This window comes from Sycon ciliatum, chromosome 4 (assembly GCF_964019385.1).
Source record: "Sycon ciliatum chromosome 4, ocSycCili1.1, whole genome shotgun sequence".
NCBI classification, from domain to species: Eukaryota; Metazoa; Porifera; class Calcarea; order Leucosolenida; family Sycettidae; genus Sycon; species Sycon ciliatum.
The window spans coordinates 25086165-25110772 of record NC_088646.1 but is presented as its reverse complement, the minus strand read 5'-3'; the positions used below and the strand labels follow the sequence as shown (position 1 = coordinate 25110772).

General features: G+C 47.9%; 2 protein-coding genes and 1 long non-coding RNA gene across 3 annotated transcripts; 1 reads left to right on the top strand and 2 right to left on the bottom strand.

Annotated features, from left to right (window-relative positions):
* The first annotated feature begins 9642 nt into the window (after nucleotides 1–9642).
* Nucleotides 9643–11614, top strand: LOC135815236 (dipeptidyl peptidase 2-like). The gene has a single exon (XM_065328504.1). It carries the CDS (start codon nucleotides 9813–9815, stop codon nucleotides 11241–11243), a length of 1431 nt encoding a protein of 476 aa, XP_065184576.1. The 5' UTR covers nucleotides 9643–9812; the 3' UTR covers nucleotides 11244–11614.
* A 1707-nt stretch (nucleotides 11615–13321) lies between these two features.
* LOC135815235 (tyrosine-protein kinase SRK2-like) lies at nucleotides 13322–20811 on the bottom strand. The gene is made up of 6 exons (XM_065328503.1): nucleotides 20369–20811; nucleotides 18403–18550; nucleotides 16860–17075; nucleotides 15954–16256; nucleotides 15228–15687; nucleotides 13322–14326 (listed from the first exon to the last, which is right to left on the bottom strand). Exons 1-6 carry the CDS (start codon nucleotides 20704–20706, stop codon nucleotides 14274–14276), a joined length of 1518 nt encoding a protein of 505 aa, XP_065184575.1. The 5' UTR covers nucleotides 20707–20811; the 3' UTR covers nucleotides 13322–14273.
* A 1918-nt stretch (nucleotides 20812–22729) lies between these two features.
* On the bottom strand, nucleotides 22730–24214 carry LOC135815234 (uncharacterized). The gene is made up of 2 exons (XR_010553271.1): nucleotides 24054–24214; nucleotides 22730–23344 (listed from the first exon to the last, which is right to left on the bottom strand). It is a non-coding gene; the product is annotated as an uncharacterized LOC135815234 (long non-coding RNA).
* Nucleotides 24215–24608: the final 394 nt, after the last annotated feature.

Sequence of the window (24608 nt, the reverse complement as noted above, 5' to 3'; positions counted from 1 at the left end):
GGAGTGAACTGCAGATATTGTGGATGCAACGGAACACGAAGAATATGGACTTAGTATGATATCTTTTGTCTAAGCTAATTATGTGGTATCGCTCAAGCAAGTATGATGTCCGCGTGAATGTGTCATGCTCAAATATGCATCTAAGTGCTCTCTTACTTATGCGTAGCAGCTGATCTCTCACATTGTCAGCGAGGCAGTGGACGTAGGCAGTGCTGGCGTGCTCGAGCTTGCTCTGGACTACTGACAAGTAGAACTGCCTTCTGGCCTGGACAGCAAGGTTCCTCGTGCTTCACCAACATGGTCCCAAAATTGAAATGACAACTACAGTCAGTACTAGTGCATGTACACTTGAGGACGATGAGGCAAAGTCCACTCTTCTGGTGCGTGGCGGGACAATTGGCAATGGCTATAATATTAGTAAAGTGCCTTTACACTGTCTGCACTAGCTCTAGGACTGGCTACATCATCACCTCCAGACACGCGACAAAACCGTGAGGTAGAACTAGAAGGTCGATCGAGGTATTTTCGGCTGTGTTGATCGTGAGCTACATGTACGCTGTACATGATTGTACTCATTCCCGCCGACCGGAAATAATAATCATAAAAAAAGTCGTGCGCATTACAGCAAATTTGCCACCGCGCACCAGTCGACATTCGACAGGTGAACGAATAGCAGTCATCCTGTCAAAAGCAGTCATCCTGTCATTCCTGGCCAAAACGTGTTATTGCTTCTTTCCAATTTTTTCTTTTTTTTTCTTCGGAAAAAACTGAATTGAGATAAATATAATGACGTCATGCTAGATGTGGATGGTAATACCGCACACGGGTGTAATGAGAGTTCACATAACAGTAGCAATTCATCATGTATTGTGTTTCACTGAAGTCTGTGTTCGAAACTTCATAACAGTTTCTCCAACTGCAAGAATCGTGGAATATTGTAAGGAGAGTCGGCTGCAGCTTGCCTTGACTGACGGATGAAGACGACTGAAGAGCTGCAGAGTGACGGCTTTGTGCTCTTCCTGGGCAGTCGAAAAGGAAGTGCGTTGCACCCTCGACGACGGCAGGGCAGAAGACACAGTGGGGCGAGTCTGCAGCTCCAATGCGGTGGAGGTAGCCATTCAGAAGACTACAGTGGCCGGTCATCAGCTGGTTCGGCTTGCAGGATGCTCTTCGTGTCCGAAGGTCGCCGGGCTTCTTGGTGTCGAGCAGTGGTGGCGGGTACCGTGTTGCCTTGCGGACTGCAGTCTTGGTGGCTTGCACTGGAAGACGGACGTGACCCTGGGGGACCTGGGTACCAGCCGCAGCCAGGCGATCTACTTTTTCGTTGAGGAATAAGACACAGTGACTACTAACCCAAACAAGGCGGATGCTGCTAACAAGCTGGCTAACTTAATGCTCTTGATGGCCTCAAACACAGGAATCGTATATGGGCTCATACGGTACGGATCGCCGGCAACAGAATCAGTCAACGAACGACTGTCCGTAACGAGGATGAGGTCTGGCAGCGAGGGTTGATCATCTGTGTGGGTGAGGCCAGCCGCAAGTAGATCTCCTGCCGCAGAGAGACCGGCTACTGCTGCAGTTACCTCGGCGGTGAAGGAAGTTGCTACCACACCTGCAGGATCGCTTCCACTGCACACTTCAGAGCGTTGGCCATCAGTGTCTTTGATGACAAGATAGCCACTTCCTCCTGTACCCTCATCGGTGACACTATCATCTATCCAGACTTAGAGTACCAAACGTCCTGTTTGATGATCAGCTGGCTTAGTTTTTCTCCACCTCTATCCTAATTACATCAGTCCCCAATTTCATTTATTACTGCTTTCTATCTGCATTCGCCACCTTTTCATTGGGCAGATCTGCCCGTTTGGTTTGCGAATTAAAATAACACAACAACAACAACAACAACAACAACAACAACTTCAAATGACTGAGATTGAGCACAAAGAGAGGAAACCTTGTCCAGGCACTCCAGGGCTGCAGACAACCGGACATGCGGGGGATCATCTCTGCTGCAGTCAGTGATGTGGATCGTCAAATTCTCCACCTTTGCCCATGGCGGTGGTCGCGAAGGCAGCGGGAGAAATTGCTGAGTAGGCAAAGTTTCCTGGGCTAACTGTTGCCAAGTGGTCTTGTCATGGCGTATACGTTCAGGAACCTGAGTGGAGAGAACGGTGCGAGCAGGGGTTGGGGTGTTGTGACGATGAGCAATATTAGGCAAACTCCCAGCCTGGCGTGTGATCTTTGTATGCAGAGACGGAGCACTTGCAACCTCGTAGAGCTTGGTCAGTGGTGTAGAAGGCACACATCCTGTGGCGACGCAAAGGCACTGGCTGTAAGCAGTCTCCAGCAGTCGTGTTCTACTGTTGGTTGTGAGGCCATAGTATGCAGCCGCGCCATATAACCCGGATGATAAAACACACTGGTTGATGAGGCGCATCGTTGATTGTTGGTCCAAGCCCCACTCCCGACCAGTCGTGGCCTGGATGACTCGCAGACGCTGTTGGATGCGTTGGCGGGCAGCTAAACATTGCTAAGAAAAGTTCATGTTGGCATTCACAACGATCCCCAGGAAGCGGGTTGAGGAAGCTGATGGTATAGCAACGTGGTTGAGGAACTGCTGCAAAGACAAGTGTGGAACTCGGTAAGACGTTGAAATAACAACTTGTACTGACTTTGACGGGTTTTAGGTGTAATGCAGCTACGGCGACAGAAATCAGACACGTGGTCCAGCAAGTCCTGCATAGTGTAACAGGTTTAATCAAACTTGAAAAGTAAGAGGCCTGGTTGAGCGTGCCTCGACCAGTTATATGCAAAATGTGATAGTATACATGTGGCAATGGCGCCAATGAAGGTGCTAATAGACAGGCGTAAGACGCATGAGGTGCGAGGGAGTGTAAAGTTATAGAGAACAGGGGAAAACTGTTACATCATCCCCCTCCTATGGAGAGGAAGGAGCTTATAACCCAAATGCTCAAGTGGAATAGAGTACAATAAGCGCAAACACGTGCGAGACGAAAAAAGGCTTGCACTGAAGTAACACAATAAGACGACTGAAACTCCATGCAAATAAAGTGTAATAAGCTCAACAAATGTGTAAGGTGAAACTAGAAGTTCAACTGCAAAACTCAGCGGGCAGAAGCCAAGGTTTTGTACTTCTGAAGTGGAACAATGTCATTACCAGATTCATCCAACAAATAATGTTCAGGCTCCCAAGTGGCATCAGAGTAGCCTTGCCACTTGACTAGGTACTGAAGCTGATTCTGCCGGCGGCGGTGACTGAGAATGTTCTCCACCACATAGCGGGCATGACCATCAAGGTCCGTGATTTTTTTCGGTGATTTCTTCTAATGGACGAGAGATGGTCGAGTGTCGGTCTATGAACCTTCGGAAATAGTTTGCAAAGCCAAGAAACTTCCTCACATCAGTTACTGACGACGGAGTTGGCCATGTTTCCACAGCACTTATCTTCTTGGGATCAGGGGAAATTGATGTGCCGTTGATTTTATGCCCCAAGAAGAGAACTTCTCTCACGCCGAATTCGCATTTAGACTGTTTGCAATACAGCTCACTATTTCTAAGTGTTTCTAGAACTGTTTGAAGATGATGCTGATGATCTTCCCAGGTCTTGCTGAAAACTAGAATGTCATCCAAGAATACTACAACGAATTTTCGGAGATGCGGTTGCAGAATAGAGTTCATGAGTGACTGAAAGGTGGCCGGGGCATTAGTCAGCCCGAATCCCATGACTCTAAATTGGAAGTGGCCGAACGGCGTATTAATGGCCGTCTTAGAAACATCCGAGTCTTGAATTCTGATTTGATTGTAGCCTGACCGCAAGTCCAACTTGGAGAAATATGCACTGCCCTGGATCGTGTCGAATAAGTCATCAATATTAGGAAGACAAGCTTTGTTTTTGATCGTAATTCTATTCAATTCTCGCCAATCGCACACCATTCTCAGAGTACCATCCGACTTTTTCACAAAAAACACAGGTGCACCGTATGGCGACTTACTTGGCTCAATGAATCCCTTCTCAAGTAATTCTGATAGCTGTGACTGGAGCTCGTCCATCTCTGGTTTCGGCAGGCGGTAGGCGGGTCGAGACGGTGGTCTGGCTCCATCTTCTATCTGGATTTCATGGTCGACTGGTCTCTTCGGTGGAAGCTCATTCGGCAGCTCGTCTGGAAATAAATCCTGGTACCTCTTGAGCAGGTTCTGGATGTCTTGTTGCTCTGATTCCTGGAGTTGTGGCCCGGAACGATTCTCCTCGTTTGCAGCAGTGACCCATGCAAGAAACCCCTCGGCTCCACTCCTCAGGGCATGACGAGCTTGTCGGCCACTGATAAACATGCTTTCCACAGATGGCCGGTCGGCTGTCGGCGGGTTAGCTGAAGGCAATTTGGCAACAAAGGGCTCACCGTCCAACTGAACTTCGTTCGTACGGAAGTTGATGCTGGGGTTGTTCCTTGTAAGCCACGGCTTGCCAAGAATAGCGTCGTAGCGAGTCAGGGGATACACAGTAAAGTGCTGTTCCTCACTGAAGCCCCCGACTGTCACCCTTAGCGTGCGTGTGCAAATCTGCGGGACCTCGCTGGTCGAGCCGTCCGCCAATGTTACGCTCAGCACTGCTGAGCTTGCATCCGTGTCAAGATGATGCTTTCGAACAAAACTGTCTGCAATGAAGTCATGCGTCGAACCGGAATCTATCAGCATCACTGCACGGCGACCGCCGATCTTTCCCTGTATGCGCAGTAGGTCGTGTTCAGGTTCATTGCCGACGCTGACGTTGCTGACATGACACCTTTCTGCAACGGGACAATTTCCTACAGCTATGGGTGTCTCCGGCTCCGTAGGTTCCTGGAGAGCAACGTCTTCAACCTCCAGAGCTCCGAACCGGTTAGCGACTGGTATCGGCGTGGGCGCTTGGGTCGTCGCCAGTAAGCGCACCCCCTTTCTTACTGGCGACCAGCGTTTGGGTAGCGCTGTCCACCCTCAGTACAGTCTTTAGCGAGGTGGCCTGGCTTCCTGCAAGCAAAGCAGTGTCCCATTGCTCGCAGTTGGACACGCTCTTGGTCCGTCAGCTTGCGGAGGCCCTGACCACGGAAGCTGGGCACGGAACGCGACTCTCTACTGGCTGGTGGCCCCGACGCCGGTGGCCCTGACGACTGCTCCACGGTGTTTGCTGCCATGACAGCTTGCTCCAGGGTACGTGGATGCTCACGCATGACCTGTCGCTGGATGTGCGGCACTAGACCCCTGACGAACAGCAGCGCTCTGGTGTGGTGGTCGATTTCCGGCACTTGCAGGCTGAGGCGAGTGAAAGCAGCAATGTATGCGTCCAGCGACCCGCGCTGCGCTGCGGAAATTAGTCCCATACGCGATGTTTCCTCGTTGTGCCGTGGTCCGTACACATCGCCAAGTGCCGCTTTCAGAGCAGGCCAGTCGGAAAACACTTGGTTAGCTTCCAATGCCGCTATCAACCAAAGACGAGCGTTTCCAGTCAAAAATCCTGCCGCGTAGTCGACCCTCTGTGCCGCATTTGGGAGTGCCAACGACCGTAGGGCCATGTCCATTGCAAACGTCCATTCTTTGAATGTAGCGGAATCTCCTCCAAACACAGGCGGCTCTTTCGTAAGGCGGGGTGTTGGCTCCCACGGTTCCGAGTTCGGATGTATCGTTCGGTTTCCTTGGCTAACACGCTGAGCGGTCTTGATATCGTTTATCAGCCGAACGACGAGTACGAGGAGCGTAAGCAGAGCGACCAGAACACCTGCCAAAAGCAGAGTAGTAACCATCCTCTGCTACCAGTGTAACAGGTTTAATCAAACTTGAAAAGTAAGAGGCCTGGTTGAGCGTGCCTCGACCAGTTATATGCAAAATGTGATAGTATACATGTGGCAATGGCGCCAATGAAGGTGCTAATAGACAGGCGTAAGACGCATGAGGTGCGAGGGAGTGTAAAGTTATAGAGAACAGGGGAAAACTGTTACACATAGTGGATTGCATAGTCGACACATTCTTGCTTGACACAGCGAGGGCGATGTCATCTGCGTACTAGTACATGAACGGCATGACGTCCACCTGATGTTGCGATAGACTTGGAAGAGCTAGGTTGTCAAAAATCGAAGCAGTATACACTAATCTCAGCGTGGGCGAGATTGACGATTGACGCCCCTTGTGCCTTGTGGCACGCCACGATGCACTGTTCTCTTGCCGCTGATCGTTGTACCTCACTTGGTGTCTACGATTCGTCCACGGATGAAGGAATTGATCCACCGAGTCAATTGAGCGGGTTGGGTCTAGAGATCCGAGCCTAGCCATCAAGATGTCGTGATGAACATTGTCATACGCAGCTGATGCGTCTAGGAAAGCACAGTTTACATGGTGACCTGCTTGTTGCTTCTGGGCGACCCACTCGACAAGAGAGCAGCATTGCATTTCTGCGCTCATTGCTCTACGGAAACCAGCTTGTTCGCCGGGGATGAATTCAAATTGCTCCAGGAAATGCGTGAAGCGCCTCGTCACCAGTCGGTCCGTAGCTCGAGCGAGAGCATTTGTTAGGCTGATAGGTCTGAATGCAAGTGGTTTGGGCTTGGGTACAGGGACAAGTCGGCTGGTTTTCCAAGCTTTTGGTCCGTTGGACAATAGCCAGTGGTCCCGGACAGGTTAATCATGCGACAAAGTTCGGAGATGGCCTTGTCTGTCAATTTTGGCACCATGGCATGGGTGGTCGACCGGTCCTACCTGAACAAAATACATGTATACCGTAGTCGGAAAAATGAGGGGGCTCGTTCGAACCCCCCCCCCCCCCTGGGTCCGCCCCTGTATAAATTCGACGGGTTCGCGTACCGGGCAGGTCAAGAACAAGGAGTCGTACAACTCCCTGGTCAAGAACCACCTTTCCGCTTCCGTGGGACGCCACCACCCCATGATCAGGCGTCAGATGCGGCTCGTAAACGGTGGGGGAGGATAGATCAGATCCACCAACCAGAGACCAAAGGCCTAAATCCCATTTTGCCACATCCATGTTTTACTCATGCCAGGCCACGAGTTCCCAATTAACTGTGGGTCGCAGCACGGTTGGAAAAAATCCTTCCGCTTCCAAGCAGGACTTGAACCTGGTACCTCTCGTTTCTCAATCATGGTCTTAGACCAACCCACTGTGCCTGCCTTTATGCTATGGAAATTTCCCATGGTCGGTGGCCGTGACACACACAGTGACAATCATGTCCTTGAGTCTTGACCAGTAGATCTACGGCAGTAGACGATGTTTGCGACTGGCAAGCCGCCTGTTGGCAGTGTTGCCGTGTTGGCTGAGGCAGATGTTCTCGCTGGGTTCGCGGGACTGACGTGGAGTAATTTTCTTCAGCAGTTCGTGCTGTAGAGCTCTACCGTGTGTGCAGTTTGACAGTCACTCGCGCATGCCATGGAAAGTTGGAAAGTGCAAGTAGTTCTCGTGAAACACGCCATGAAATAATTACCTTGCACACTAGTACTTAGCCAGTGCAGTAAAAGCCTTTCCGGAGTGCAGTGCTCCTGCCGGCCCGCATCTGATCTTCCAAGATGGCTGAGGATTCGAGCGACAGGAATGAGTCAGTAAACCTTTCAAAAGCCGAAAGAAACAAATCATACGATTCATAGATCACCGCTGACTGCTACAGACTGCTAGGATGCCCCGGACAGTAAGCTGAACTCTGTGCCCTGTACTGTCTCTAGTCTTAGGTTTCATCAGCGGATATCTGAGCATCACTTGCCGAACAACCGATGCGGCGATGCGGCAATGGCGATGATGTCTAGTGAACAACAAAGCAAACCAGCTGAAACTGTGAAAGCATCAAATTGTATTCTGACTGGCGAGAAACAGCCAGCTTTGTACGAGGGCAGGTAAATTTGACACCAACCAGACATGACTATTGACTATTGTACATGGTGTAATTATGAACTTTAATAGAAGTTGCGACTTTGGCGGTATTACTAGTATAATAGTATTAGTGATGAAGTAATAGGGAGGTTTAGTCCCACGTAATCCGTGGGTACTTAACGTGTGTGTACCACGTGATACTCAGTGACCCACGTACGTACAGACGTTTTCTGAATCACGACATACCGATCCCGACTACCGTGTATGGAGGCTCACCCACGTTCCGCCAGAACGTGGGTGAAAATCAGAATGGAGCGCATTTTGCTAGCTGTGAGGGTGCTCAGCTGAAGAAGTTTCCGAAGCACGAAATCAAAATATTCGATGAGCTTCTTAGGCCCGGGTAGCTTCGTCTTTGACCAGGTTTGGACATTTCGCTTCATGCTTTTGTTTGTTCCGTGTGACTAAACACAACATTGCAACGTGGATGCCCTTCATCCACTTTACGTGGATCACCCACGTAGACTACGCGTTTCCGTTACGTGGGAACTAAACCTCCCTATTAGTATTAGTTGGTTGCTCCAACGAGGAACACACGCTGCCTGCCGAACTAACTACTGACTCACGACTGCCATCCGGAGCACACGTGGAGCACGTCGAACCTTCCACTCGGCAAACCTGCTGCAAGAAAGCACCGCACCCTGGTTACAGTGTAGTAAAATCTCAGCTTGTTTCATCTTGATCTCATTCACGCAGCGTGATATTTACCAGTGCAATGTTCACTTCGGCCTAGTGTTAGGCTGCTCAGTGGGTCGACTCTCACTATAATTATGTGGCCATTCTGATAATGCCAATATCTTCCTGCAACATCGACATCTACATTATAATAGTATTATAGAGTCGCCTCATGCTGAGAAGTACAGTTGAGACGCACTTGTTGTATAAAGTTAGGATGTAAATCATGTTATGTCAGTTCACCAAGGCATAATAGTACTAGCATAATTTCCTCGCAACCGTCCAGATTGCACGACACCACAAATAACTGCTTCATGGAAATGGGAACCGTGAAAGCCTGGGCTTCACAGTCTTTTTCAGCCTTTCACTCAGGACATGGTCCAGATGAGAAGTCCCTGGCCTGGTCCATGGTGCAGACCAGGGAGTCATACCCGTATATCTACGACTCCCTGGTGTAGACCAGGGAGTCGTAAAATATTTTACGACTCCCTGGTGTAGACCAAGACTTACATGACTTGTAGTTACAGTGAGTTAGGTCCGGCGGATTCTGCCGGCAGAAAAATTGGCAGAATTCGGTACTTTTTCTGGTAAGTTTCATGCATGTTTGGTATGTGGACAAAAAATGGAGTAGAATTCGAGGAATTGCCCGCCATAAGGTTTGTATGGTTCTGCCAATTTCACTGCTTTTCGAGCAGAATCCGCCGGTCCCTAACAGTGAGTAAAACCAAGAGTAATAAAATAGCCCCCATAATAATTTAAGTACAGAACCGAACAACAAGGACAATCAAGGCTTGTTTGCTGCGACTTCAAGTTTCATGCTCTCGCAATCATCAGCCAACATAATAATCTAAGTATGTAAGTAAGAACCTCTTCTTCACATTGTTGTCCCCATTACGGGGCCCATAATCATGATAATGACAATTACTGAAAAAATGGGTCGACTGCTGCAGAGTCACGTGCCCAAAAGACACGTGATCAGAGGACAGTGTTAGGAAATGGGTCACGAGCGAAGTAGAAACTGCAAAAGGTCGAATGATACTTTGTATGAAATTATGAAGTAAGCGCTACTTGGCGTTGTTGCCTGAGTTGGTCGTATAGTAGTATATCTTCAAGGTTACTTCCATCCTCGCCCCATATTTCTGCATCGCTACGTTTCCGTCTTGAAAGGGAATACTTCTGCAAATCAGCCAGTGGACGCGAGTGTATAACCCCGACAATGCAATGCCAACTAGGTGTTCGTGTGCTACTGTCGCTGCTAGCGTTGCTATTCTTGACTGGATGCAGCCAGTCCAAGATCTTGCCTTACACGGAAGAGTGGACGGAGAGCAGGATCGATCATTTCAATCCGATCATTCGGACTCCTGACAAGTTCGCGCAGCGCATGCTCGTGAACAAGCAGTATTTCGACGAAGACGCCGGCCCAATTCTGCTGTACACCGGCAATGAGGGAGCCATTGACCAATTCTGGAATAACACTGGATTTGTTTTTGAACTGGCGGAGCTACACAAAGGGTACGTCATCTTCATTGAACACCGTTACTACGGGAAATCAATACCGTTCGGAGATGCCTGGACTCAAAACTACAACTATCAATTTTTGACCGTGGAGCAGGCCATTGCCGATTACGCCGTTATCATCAGCCGACTGAAGACCAGTCTTGGCAATCCCAAGCGCAAAGTCATTGCGTTTGGAGGTAGCTACGGTGGGGTGTTGACGGCATTCATGCGCTTCAAGTATCCGAACATTGTCGACGGAGGGCTGGCGGCAAGTGCACCGATTTACCCGATGGGTGGGTATGATTTCTACCGCGCGGTGACGGAGGACTGTGAGCGCTACAACAGCCAGTGTCCTATACGCGTTCGCAGCGGCTACACCATGCTACTGGATACGGTGAAGACGATGAGCGGCTTGGACAAAGTTACACAACTGTTTCACCTGTGCAAGCCGCTGACGGCTCTGTCGCTGCCGCACTTCCTCCTGTGGGCGCGCAACGCGTTTACTATCATGGCCATGGCTGACTACCCGTATCCGGCGTCGTTCCTCGGCAGTTTACCAGCGTACCCCATCAATGATGCGTGCAACACGATTCTGGGTGGAGACGATGCATTGAGCGGCCTGGCCAATGCCACCGTGAGGTTCTACGACGCCACTGCAACCGGTAGCCATACGCAATGCCATGACCTCGACAAGGAGTACATCACGTGTGCGGATGCTACGGGCTGTGGAAACATGGCCCAGTGGGACATACAGATTTGCCTTCAGGTACGGCTGGCTTCCGGTACGAACAACAAGACTGATATGTTTCCGCCGATCGAGCCGTGGACCGACAGCGTGTACGAGGCGTACTGTGCAAAGAAGTACGGATCTGGCCTGGCATACAACACCGACTTCTACAACATCAACTTCTGGACGGATCAGATCCGCGGGGCTTCCAACCTGATCTTCTCCAACGGCGACCTTGATCCGTGGCGTTACGGCGGCGTATATGGCACAGATCTTCCCTCAACGGTGTACCCAATCATTGTGAAGGGCGGCGCCCATCACCTGGACTTGCGAGGTTCTGACAAGCGTGATCCGGCAACGGTCACCGCTGCTCGAGACGTAGAGAAGTTGATCATCGCCGATTGGTTGTACTTGGGTAACTGATAGGCACTACTGTGCTAGAGACGTGATTTGTTTTGCCAAAAGCGAGTGGGTCCCTGGTTCAAGTCCTGGTGTTGGCAGCCAGGGAGTCATCAAATCCGGCATTTGATGACTCCGTGGTGGAAGTCATTTTTTCTTCTGACTTGTCCCGTTTCCGCTCGCTCAAACGTTTGATAATGTCCAATTCTGCATTTTAGCAGTCCAAAGTTACTAGTTACTAGTAATTAGATTACTTCTGAAGTATTTGAAGTTTGTATTTCCAAACTCCTTTTTATTATTCCTCAATTTTATTTCTTGACAGCTAGCTGTTTCTACAGAATAGTTTATTTTGTTTATTATGAACGTTGGCAAGAAAATACTTAGTATTACTAGTAGTCATGGTAGTTACGTTTTCATAGATGCACAAAACCAGGGAGTATTGTAGATGTGTAGATCACTGTGCATGTGGCTGTCGACACAGCCGGGCTTGGGGTAGAGTGTGTATCAGTACACAAAGGTCGACCTTATTACTTTGCCATGCTGTTCAGGGGAGTGCTTGCATGACGTTCCTGATCTTACTTGCTCAGTACACCTATGGGCGTTGGCGCAACCCGCTATCACCTATCAGTAGAATCTGAAGTTATCAAAATGAGACCATTGCAACACACGCATATGCTTTGTATAGTCCTGGCGTGCAAGCCGGTAGTTTGTATGGAGTGGCAGAAGGTAGTACATATACAGTCTGTATCGGCTATAGAGTGACCGGATATAAGAATATATCGGCTACAGTGATATTGGTACGAAATATCAAGCAAAACGCATTTTATCCAGTAAAATATCACTATAACCAATATTATCGGATGTAATGATATATCGGATATTATGATGGCAACAAAGAATCAAAACATGCATAACACACTGTATTATTATCGGCTATAGTGATAACTTTAAAATACATGTAGCAATAATATCAAAGGCCCTATTTTTTACTTTCTTATTATTTTAGTTTCCTCTGAGACAAAAATGCGATAATACTCATAAAAATTCAAGTTCTTCTTCTTCTTTTTATTATTATTAAATTTTGAATAGGGCAGTCCCACAGGCCTAGCGCCTAGGGCTTTCACGTTGCTTATTTTTATAGTGATACATGTACATGTACATAACATTATTTTTTTATGGAAATGCAGGCACTGTCAACTATGCATCATGCTCATTAATTTTGTCAAAACGCCATGCTGGAAGTATTTCCTTGCCTTTCATGTGTCGATCGAAAAAAGAAATCGATTGTATCGCACTGACATAGTGATGCATCGGTTATAGTGATAAAATCACGGAAATCAAAAGGGTACGCTATATACTGTAGTCTGTTGTAATGAGATTTGAATGGCAAAATAATAATTTTTATGAAGTGGTAAGCAGTGGAAACTGTAGTTTGGGATGGGAGTGACAGCTACACCAAAGCTAAGGGGTCAGAGCATGCTACTCTCGCATTTTGGGCCACACACGCCGTCAACTGTCCTCTGTCTCAGATGATCTATCTTTTCCTTCTCTATGAAAAACAGACATCTGGCAAGTGAGATCAAAAAAAGAGAATGAATCGAAACCGAGAAAGAGTACTTTTGAACGCAATGCCAAAGAATCTGCACGTTTTCATGCACTGTATTGTTTGGTTGGCATGGCTGGTGATGTGCAGCACACGCGACCAAAACGAATATGGTCGTGCATGAACAGGCGTGCAGCATGGAGTGACAGTGCAGGCAATTTGAGCAGCAGCACGTAGCAATGTGTATGCGCTCATCTGCTGAACACACACGCACACACACACACACACACACACACACACACACGCACACAGATACACACTGAGATTCAGGCGTGCCCACCGCGGAAGCGATGATAGCGAACATAGCATGTTAGACATAGCAAGTTGTGCTGGGATTAAACCATTCAACAGCTTGCAAGGCTGATGAATTGACCGCCACTAATTTTAGCCTGGTATCCACCACACAGCTGACACACACACACACACACACACACACACACACACACACACACGCACGCACACACACACACACACACACACAACCCGTTCTTTTGAGAAATAGAAGTTAGACACGCACACCAAAGAATTACTTTTGACGAACTCTAGGATTAGTTTCACTAAAGAAGCTGGCTGAGTACACAGGTCAGTACAGGTCAGAACGAAATGTTTCTCTTACTTTTACAGAAGAAAACAGTGGCCTACTTGGCAATGTAAATTGTTCGATAGAAAATAAGATGAAGACGGGAAGAAACCTTGAAAGGAAAAAAAGACATGCAGTGAACCACCAAAAAACGAACCTAGAAAATAATTACTAACCAGGCGGGCATACGGGTACAACAAAAGAAAGCCATTACATCTCTTCACACGCACATAGCAAGCCAACCAATTACACTGAAGTGAGATTGGGTCGCACAGGCTTACTCGAAGAGAGAGAGAGAGAGAGAGAGAGAGAGAGAGAGAGAGAGAGAGAGAGAGAGAGAGAGAGAGAGAGAGAGAGAGAGAGAGAGAGAGAGAGAGAGGGAGAGAGAGAGGGAGAATGAGGGAGATACATAGAGAGACAATGAGAGAGTGAGAGTGGAACATACAAACGAACAGAGGGAGAGATGTCAGGAATGTTAGCGAAAAAGACGGATATTCGAAGTCTGATATGCAGAGGACATGTACATCAGATACCAATACGCACACACACATCATGATCCTAGCATCACTATTCTAGCTATGCCCAGACAGCATCCACACATCTATAGGAAATCAATGCTAGCTTAACTCACACAGGACACCCACCATGAGTAAAATGACACGGCACTGGACATGTTTCTACTTTGAAGTATGAGCTGCCTAAGTGTAGAGGTGACAGCAGCCCCCAACGTACTGTCGGTGTACTGGAACATCAATGCAAGCTGAATAGTGCTCTCAAGGGAACGTGGGCTGGGAGGGGACACACCGCCATACACTGTACACTGTGTCCAAAACCAAGCCAGCAGCATCTCTACCTCCCAAGCGTCTGGTCTTCATGCCTTCCCCGTGGCCGCATCGGCGTTGTGATAAGTACCATCCTTGGCTCCTGCAGAGACATTGCACACCCAGGCAGTAGTGTGGTCAAGGTCATGTTGATATGCGGCAAAATGAAGTCTCAGCATATACTCTTTGATGTGCTGTCTGGAGACATTTTAGGGACGTGAGTTCGCAGTACAATCCGTCTCTCCAAAAAAATAAGTTAATTTCATGCCTTAGGAGTCAGTTAATCTAGGCCGTGCCAGGGCTCTCAGTGGTTGTGGGCTTATGAGTCAGTCAGACTGGCTCTTCTGTATTCATAGGAATGCCGCTGCCACCAAGGACAAAGGCTTTAGATGCAGTTCCAACATTCTGCAGTAGCAATCCTCTTCACGAGCAGTGCAACGTACATCCAGGCGCACACCGGAGCAATGGCTGTGTGCGCAATATTCTCGGGCATGAGATTTTCAGGAGGCTGACTGGGTTGGAGTGAGGGAAATGCTCATCAGTAGTATGGGATGTGTGCAATGTGTGTTCAGGAGGTGTACCATCAAACAGTGAAGAGAACGGGCGACACTGAGTATGATAAATATGCCAAGTAAATCACGGAGGCCATTGTACACATGGATTGTGCTTGATATACCAGCCAAAGCAGGGTTGTAAGGCAACATCTAAGCCGGACAGTGGCTACAGGAAACACGTGTGCTATTCTTCTCTAGAGATATGATGTGTCTGCTTATGGTGCGCACAAACACACACACACACTCAAGCACGTCATGGGATTTCTCTTCAAGTATATTTCAGAGCAGGCCCAGATCAAAAGTGCTCATGCTGCAGCACCAGTACGCAGTTGCACATTGAAAACGTATAGCAAGTATACCAATATTCAACATATCGGACGGACATCTACACACATGTCCCGTGCCCCAAACTGGCCCACTACGCCTCAAATGTACAATAAATCGTTCTACCTTCACTGTAGAATTCCTCCAGCTGCCACTTGAGTGTCTCGAATGTCGGCCGCTCCATATCCGCTGGCTTCCAGCAGTCCATCATGATGGCATAGAGGCGAGGTGGGCACGTGTCGGGGCTCGGCATGCGGTATCCCTTCTCCACAGCGGCCAGCACCTCAGGGTTGGTCATGCCCGGGTAGGGCATGCGGCCGAACGTAATCAGCTCCATCAGCAGGACGCCGAACGACCAGACATCCGACTTGATCGAGAACTTGCTGAAGAGCGCCGCCTCCGGGGCCGTCCACTTGATGGGGAACTTGGCACCGACGTGCGCCTGGTATACGTCCTCGTCGATCACGCGTGCCAGGCCAAAGTCGGCCACCTTGCAGATCAGGTTGTCACCGACGAGGATATTGCGCGCGGCCAGGTCACGGTGGATGTAGTTCTGCTCTTCCAGGTATGCCATGCCCGATGCAATCTGTGCCATTGTCAAACACAACACCACAGCAAGTTTGGATAGTGAATGATCAAATTGGCATAAAGCTAACGGTCAGAAGAGCATGAAAGTAACGACGGCAGTAACTTAAACTCAAATAGTGGCCTCAGCCATATGTACACCACTACCGTAACACACACATAGCCAAGTCTACTGTTTATCACATCACTGACTGCTTGCCGCAAGCCACATACATGTATATCCGCTCAGTGCCTGAGTCTGAACGAACACCTTCCGCTGACACACACCTGGGAGGCCATGAAGATGAGTTCGGTCTCCTTGAGCTCCTTGCCCTCGGCGCTACGCAGGTAGTCCAGCAAAGAACCGTTCTTCATGAGCTCTGCGATGATCATGATAGGTTCGTGCACGCTGCACACCGCGTACAGCTGAATGAGCTTTTCATGCCGCAGGCGCTTCATGATCTGCGCCTCTTCCAGGAAGGCCTCCCGCGCCATAGTCCCGGCTTTCAGTGTCTTTATGGCCACGGGTGTGGTGCGATTCCACAGACCCTCCCAGACCTCGCCGAACTGGCCTGCACCTAGCTTGCAAATCTAGAAAGCATACCCCAACACACACGTGCATGTACGCATGCGCCGCACACATACGCATACACACACACACATGCATACACACACACGTATGTGTACCCACAAACACACACACACATACACGTGCACGCAAACGAACATACACACACACACACACACACACACGCACAGCACCTTGATTTATGAAGTAATCTTTTTCATGATGATGAAAGTGTGACAAACAGCGTCCCCAATTTTTTTATGGATACACACATACTGTATGTATGCATGACATACGCTGTAAATCGGTACCAACAATTTCTTCCTGATGGCGAGGGATCCGGATACAAGAGGACCGGATAAGCAAGGTCTGGCTGTAAATTATTAGCTTTCACCTTAGTGATGGCCATTCCCCGGGGGAATTATAATTTCAAGTGTGTTGTTAACAGCAAAGAGATTATTTGGGAGGAGAGGAGAGGAGAGAGAGAGAGAGAGAGAGAGAGAGAGAGAGACAGAGAGAGAGACAGACACATAATTTTTTTATGACACACTTGGAGCAAGGCACAATAGCTGTGATCACACACACGCACACACCCACACAATACACACACGAACACACACACAAACCTTGCTGATGGATTCTCTCGGGATTTCCCACTGATCACTTGCCGACAGTCCGCTAGTTTGTGGCAGCTCGGCACGGTGGCAAGGTCGGACAAGTTGCGTGGCCAACCCATCAGCCTCGGTCATGTAGTGCTCAATTAGACCGATCATGCTCTCATAAATACAGCGACGCGCTATGAAAAATCCACCTCCGTCATCCAATGCACGGATCCGATAATGCTGCAGGCAAGCAAAACACATGGTAAACAGTGACAACAATAGAAGCAGCATGAGCAACAAAGGAAACAAGATCAGCGGTAGTGGCGGAGCAAGAAAACAGCATGGGTTGAGACACACTGTACGGATCTTATTGAGCCCACGTCAAAGTGATTAGCATCATGAAATAAATGTTCACCTTTTCAAGTACAATAGGGTAGTGATTGTCACTGATAAAGTCAACTTCGCTTATAACGACACTCGACGGGGCATCAAAAAGTGTCCTTATTCGCAAAGTGTCGTTATCTGAAGTCTCCTTATATGTATTACAGTTGGATGGGACTTTGCTCTGGGAATGGAAATTGTGTCGTCATTCGCGAGTTGTCGTTATATCCGCAGTCGTTATATCCGCAGTCGTTATTCACGAAGTTGACTGTAGTGACAATTTAACGTGAATGATCTCAAGTTAAATTTTGCCGAAACGTTGTTATAATCGATGGAGAAACGAGTTCGAGTTCGAGTTTGCAGAGTAAATGGGAAAAGAGCGGGTCAGCTCAGAAACCTTTTTTCCTACCGTATTTCCGCGCATATAACGCCATGGCGTTCGGCAGAGTATGAACTTCGAGTACTCGTACGGTGCCGTTGCACGTTCATGTCGAGCATCCATGCACTTTCAATTTTCCCTGAAAATTTCAAAATGTGAACCTATTGTGTACAAGGTGGCATGGAAACTTGTTTGAAGGTGCGGTGGCGGTATGGCATGTGACAGTGGGGATAGGTACATGCAGAGAGAATCACCGCTACAGTACATTCACTGAAAGAATTGAACTTACCTTTCACGCCAGATGCAACTTCCTCCACATTGAATTTTGTTCACTTATAACGCCATAGCTTAATAAGTGAGGGTGGCCTTATATTCGGATATAACACCATGGCTTTATATGCGCGGAAATACGGTATGAATGAAGCTGCAGGAAGCCTCGCCACTGATCTCAATTACGGTGTTAAATATTTTTAGCTTCAGCTTGAAAAACCCAAGGGCGGGTTCTGCCTCAAAGGCTTGCAGTTGCAATTCACTCTTTCCGTACACATTTCATGCAACATTTGTTGATTATATTTGGGTCCCCCGACGGCAGCACCACGGAGCTTCCACATGCAAAGGGTCTGCGAGTGGGTGGCAACTGAAACAAAAAATACTTTCATTTCGTTAGCAGTGACTTCACCCTGCACACTCTTGGGTATCTCCAGCAATGTTCTACCTCAGATTCGTCCGCCCTATGCCTTTCATAGACATCCCTATTCTCTCTATAAATTACGGAAATCTGTCCGATATGGAGCCAAGTGCTCTCACCTTGATCTGGCCGAAATCGTCTCTGAGCGAAAGCGAATGCTCTCCCGGCTTGCTCTCGCTTTCCCGTACCAGAAACGACCCGACATCGTTCAGCGGCAGCAGTAACAACTTCTCCGCATCAACACGGCGAATTGTCCCAAAGAACCAGCTGCATCATGATACACAGATACAGTAATACCGTGCATGCAAAGGCATATAGAGGATATCCAAGTTCACTTGTTTCGTACTGATATATAGGAACTAAAGTAGGAAGCAAACACCAGTAAGAGGTTACAAACTGGTGAAATGCGGACACAAGGCAGTATACTATGATTCATGACCTGTGCTGTCCCTTGCACAAACTGCATAGGAGTGCGGGCAGGGGCATTATCGTCTAATCCTGAAAAAAATACCTTTTGTAAACCACACACACACACACGGATCACCTGAAGCTTTCGCCTTGGCGCACAGTGAGCCACGCTAATACTGGACTACTTAAGTTGCCAACATGCTCTATCAGCCGAAGTTGCACATTCTCCAATGCTGTTCCCCACAATCATGCTTTCGCTGTGGTATCTATGGCTTTGTTTAGGTGCTTGAAAGCAGAATGTTGCCGGCCATTGCCGAGATCAAGAATTCACAGTGACATACTTGGCATGCGGCACTTTTCGGTCCTGCAAGTAATAACACCAGTATCCTGGAGTGTATTTAAGGTTACCAGATGGCAAAACAAGGGTTCTCAGTTGCACTCTGCAAACTACTAGTCTTCCTTCAGCTAGACATGAGAATACTGTCCAGAACCGTGGTCATGCCAAAGTACTACCACTCCTAGGTTTGAACTGCTATCGGAATAGTAACGGTCAGTTTACCAATGGCTAACTGCCACGTTACTCTCAACGTTCATGTACACAACGGGCAACAGTAAGAAGAGAGAAATAAAAATAAAATGAAGGAAGGCAGACAGACAGATAGATAGATAGATAGAGAGAGATAGAGAGGAAGACAGATAGAGACAGATAGAGATAGAGAGATAGATAGAGAGAGAGAGAATGATGAGGTGATAGTAGAGGGAATAGAGCGTGAGTGAAGAGTTGGAACACGTTGATACGAGAGTTGATTTGCACAGTCACTGCTACGATGCAAACGTATTATTGTATATTGTCGATAGGGTATCACTGTTTGAAGGGGAGACTTGCACTCTATCGCAATGACTGTTCCCAGTCTAGGTCCCAGGGCCTTTACTAGGCTTTCGTAAAGTTTTCCTCAAGCCCAGGGACTGGGAGTCTGATCAGTCATATCATGTCATTGGTTCACAACTTCCTGAGTTTCTACTTGACAAACAATCTTACTAGCCCAGTGACTGTGCACATGTGGCTGGCTACTGTCAGTTGATGCCTAGCATCATGCAGTCCATGGCCATGGTATGCCAGTTGTACTACATGACGATTGTACTGGGTCTGTTACTATGGGCGGGTTAGGGGCACACTAACCACCACACGAGACGAGAGAGAGAGAGAGTCCAGTGAACGCCCATGCAAGCGCTCTACATCATGTACAGCCTACACCACCAAAGAATATTTCAAGTGAAACTCTCGATTCGTTACAAATCATGTTTTACATATCCCTAAGCGATTCAGATGCCACCTAATATCGCTGTTGCTTCCGCTCTGCTGAGCGCTGCAACGCGATCTGATGCTCCAATGCTAATACTAGTCATGATAGTAACACAACACAAAAGAAGGAAGAAATCGAGAAACAAGGGACTTATCCACAACTTCATGCCATGTCAGGAAACACCAGATCTCACAGTCAACTAATTTCCCACCGTTGTGCGCAGGCTAGACGGACCCTTGCGCTTGATCCGAACAACAGGGAGAGTGCAAGGTTTTCACAGGGCACACCGTTTCCGCATTGCCCCCGACATTGCAAATACTTTAACTCTAATAGAGGCGGGCGTCCAAAAGATAAGTGCTAATGTTTTCCTTACTCGTGTGCTTCCAGACTGGCAACTGGGACGATAAAGTTGCTGGGAACGTAACCTTGCTCGTTCGTCCGACGGGAATTCGCTTTCCACCAGTCTCCGGCCGATGAGTCCAGGATTTCCAGGACATCGCCCTTGAAGAACGCCAGATCCTCGTTGGTGCGAGCCTCGTAATCATATTTAGCCACGTACAACGGATATTGTTGAACTGGCGTAGGCGTCCGAGGTTTCGCAGGCGCTACTGGCTGTGGCGGCCCGACGACTTTCGGTTCGAAGTCGGTTCCGGTCGCTGGTGACTTTTTATTACTAGTCCTACCAGCACTGGAACTGCCCGCGCAACCCATGTCGGCGGCCTGACAAACACCTCACATCTACACAATCACTGACGATCGCACGTCCGTCCGATTTCTTCCGCGGTGCGGAAAGAAGGCAGCTGAAACAACGCACTAATAGTAATACTGCGAGAGATCCAGGTAGCTTTCAAGTAAGTTTCAAGTCCGGCACACAGCGTGGTACGCGGTCGACCGGTCGGCAAACTACATGTAGCTGCACGCAGCGCAGTGTGCACTGAGTACAGTAACACATGACCTGTCGACATGTATATGTCCGATCCGGGTACCAGTACACCAGGTAACTGTTACACGGTAGATCGATCTTCGTATGTGCTGCATGCTGGGCGCAGTACAGAATGTCAGTTTTATTTGCACTGCATTGCTGGCACTTGACAGACGTGCACGCACACTCACACAGCACTTTCACTTCGTCTTGTTTGGTACACAGACTGTCAGTACACCTAGTACTGGGACCTAGGATACTAGTACTTACTACCGGTAGTAGTCAGGGTAGTAGATCCCTACTACTAAGCGATGTCAGGGTAAATTTCTGTTTTGAGAATCGGGCAAATATTGTAATACCATCCGATTCCTGAAGACAAGTAGAGTATACTGGCAAAGTTTGAAGCAAATCGGAGCAAATATAGTGGACTTATTCCAGTTTAGAGTGCGCGGGGTAAGCGCCGTCGAAAAGCACCATGCCGCACTGTACACAAACCAGATCTCACCACGGCACAAAATCGGTCTTGACAACAGGGATCGCGGCTCATGAATAATCTTGCGCACTGTACAAAATGTACATACCGTAGCTGTACTGTTTTTTTTTTGTTGCTGCAAACTGTTGGAGAAATTCAAGAAGACTGTTGAAGAGTAGCCGAAGTATGAGTTGTGATTTGGCCATTCTCCAAGACAAGAAGAGTTCGACAAGTAGATTATGATCCTGGTGGTGGTCCGCTTTGAACTTCATCAGTTCTAACACCAATGCATTTGAAACGTTTCCGATCATGCTAGGCAGGGGCTTATCCTGCAATAGCTGCTCCTCCTTGAGTCCAAGACTCGACAAAACATCTTCACCGCCGGTCCTTTTGCTGGACGAACACTCATGATGGCGGTGTATCCAGCAATGGAGTACCTGTCGCGAAAAATACTACAAGTCTGGTGCGCGGCGTGATACGCCAGTGAAACTTGGCAGCAAACTAAATTGGACGACGGGGAACACGATGGAACTAAAATCAAACCTGTATCAGGCAGCGCAAGAGATGAAAAAGGCGACTGAACATACGCTAACTTGTCGGCGGCCATACTCCCAGCTCCGTAGGCGCAGCGCGCCCGCACAAACGCGGATACGAAAGACTTTTTTTTAAAGGGAAACTGAACGCCAAAAATAAGTATGGCTTATCCGAAGGAGAATTGGGCACTGATTCCGATGAGCTATGTCTCGAGCCGATCAGAGAAGAGGAACTGTGTCAAATTTCATAAATAACACCTCCCATATTTGGAAATTGGCCTTGATGACGTGCGTACTGCTTAGCTGTCACCATGCTGTTCATGCTCAGCAGTGTAATTGAATGGAAGAAAACAATTACTTTGGTGTTTTGCAGCTCTGTTTCGTTCCCTGACGGTAACCAAATCTAGATGTAGGAATCTGTTGAGCAGGAGAGTGACACATGTCTTCCCGAAGGCTGTCCAGGCTGCAGTGGTGATGAAAAAGACACATCATCACCCCGAGATCGATCGTAGCGAATTGGAAAACTCATGGTGAATTTGCTTCCACTCCAAGGCAATGTCGAGGTATGAAGGGTGCTTGTACTGCCTTCCAAAGTGAAGAGGAGATGAACATGGCTTTGCATAGCTGATGTTCTATGCCAACTTACCTACTCTTGCTGGTACCGTAGTGGCATATTGCAAATTTCGTGGACGAACAACTCTAGTCACTAGTGGCTATTGAGCAACACTAACAGGTGAGATTTTTCAATTCGACAAAAATTGTTTTTGTTTGAGAATTGACAGTGGCAGTCATTAGACTCAGTAGGTGTCTCTCTGCTGCTTCTTTCCCTTCATCGGTAGGGTTGTGCTTGAAGTAAAAATAAATAGAAAATGTGGAACAAAAATCTGATCATGTAATTCGAATTTGAACTTCAAAGTATGTGTACATCAAATCACAAAAATGACTGTCAAGGTGGTGCTGTGCATTGAAAAAGACTGGGAGCTGGCAGCAATGGAAAGGGTAGAAACGAAACCAGTAATGCAGAGTATTCATAAGGTAGAGGGAGATGAAAACGGGAGAGGAGTAGTGAGCACTTCAGTTTGAAGTAGTGTCAATAGACAGCATCGTGTTGCATACGTTGTGAATATTGTGTGAATCTAATAATTGTCACGAAATTGATATCCAAAATTATTATCCCCTGAGTAGTATTATGGTGTTCTCCTGTGTTTACATGCAGAGCCTTGACGTTGCTGGACGAGCGACAATATAAATTACATAAACATGTAGCTCGTGATGTGGGATGACTGCCGTATCGCATTGCCAACGCAAACCCATCCTGTGTCAGTGCAGCCATCCAGCAACTTGAACTCCCCGGACCAGATGCCGCTGCAGCTGAACACCATGCCGATGGAAAGCCAGGAGTTGATAGCGAAGCATTCTGGTCTGCACAGTACAAGGCAAAGAACAATTACGAATTATAATGCATTGTAATCTTTCCCACACTTCTTTGTAAAAACAAACAAACAGTGCCATTATCACAAAACTTGATCAAGCATCTTGATGGAGGTATTTCCATTGTGCTGGCTCAGCATCTGCACCAGGAAGACCATGTACACTTACACGTATCTTGTGTGTGTGTGTTCGTGCGTGTGTGTTAGTGTATCTGTATGTGCACACGTGTGTGTGTGGGGGGGGGGGGGCACGCACATGTGTATGGGTAGGAGTGTGTGTGGGAGGGGGGGGGGGGGGCGGGGGGGGCGGGCGGTACACGCACATGTGTATGGATGTGCGCGCTGCATGCGTGTGTCTGTGGGATGGGGTGGGGGTGCACGCACATGTGTACATGTGTGTGCGCAATACAGCATGTGTGTATGTGTTCGTTGAACACAGGGTGTACTCCTGATTACATAAACTTCGTGATCATTGTGATTTCATGTGCTTTGAAGTTGAACTTCGCAATACATGTACTGATGCTTGATTAGATTTATGTTCCACATGTTCTATTTATTTTATTTTACTTCAAGCACTTGTACTATTCAAGCACAACCCTACCAATGAAGGGGAAGAAGCAGCAAAGACACCTACTGAGTCTAATGACTGCCACTGTCAGTTCTCAAACAAAAACAATTTTTGTCGAATTGAAAAATCTCACCTGTTAGTGTTGCTCACTAGCCACTAGTGACTAGAGTTGTTCGTCCACGAAATTTGCAATATGCCACTACGGTACCAGCAAGAGTAGGTAAGTTGGCATAGAACAGCTATGCAAAGCCATGTTCATCTCCTCTTCACTTTGGAAGGCAGTACAAGCACCCTTCATACCTCGACATTGCCTTGGAGTGGAAGCAAATTCACCATGAGTTTTCCAATTCGCTACGATCGATCTCGGGTTGATGATCGTGTCTTCTTCATCACCACTGCAGCCTGGACAGCCTTCGGGAAGACATGTGTCACTCTCCTGCTCAACAGATTCCTACATCTAGATTTGGTTACCGTCAGGGAACGAAACAGAGCTGCAAAACACCAAAGTAATTGTTTTCTTCCATTCAATTACACTGCTGAGCATGCACAGCATGGTGACAGCTAAGCAGTACGCACGTCATCAAGGCCAATTTCCAAATATGGGAGGTGTTATTTATGAAATTTGACACAGTTCCTCTTCTCTGATCGGCTCGAGACATAGCTCATCGGAATCAGTGCCCAATTCTCC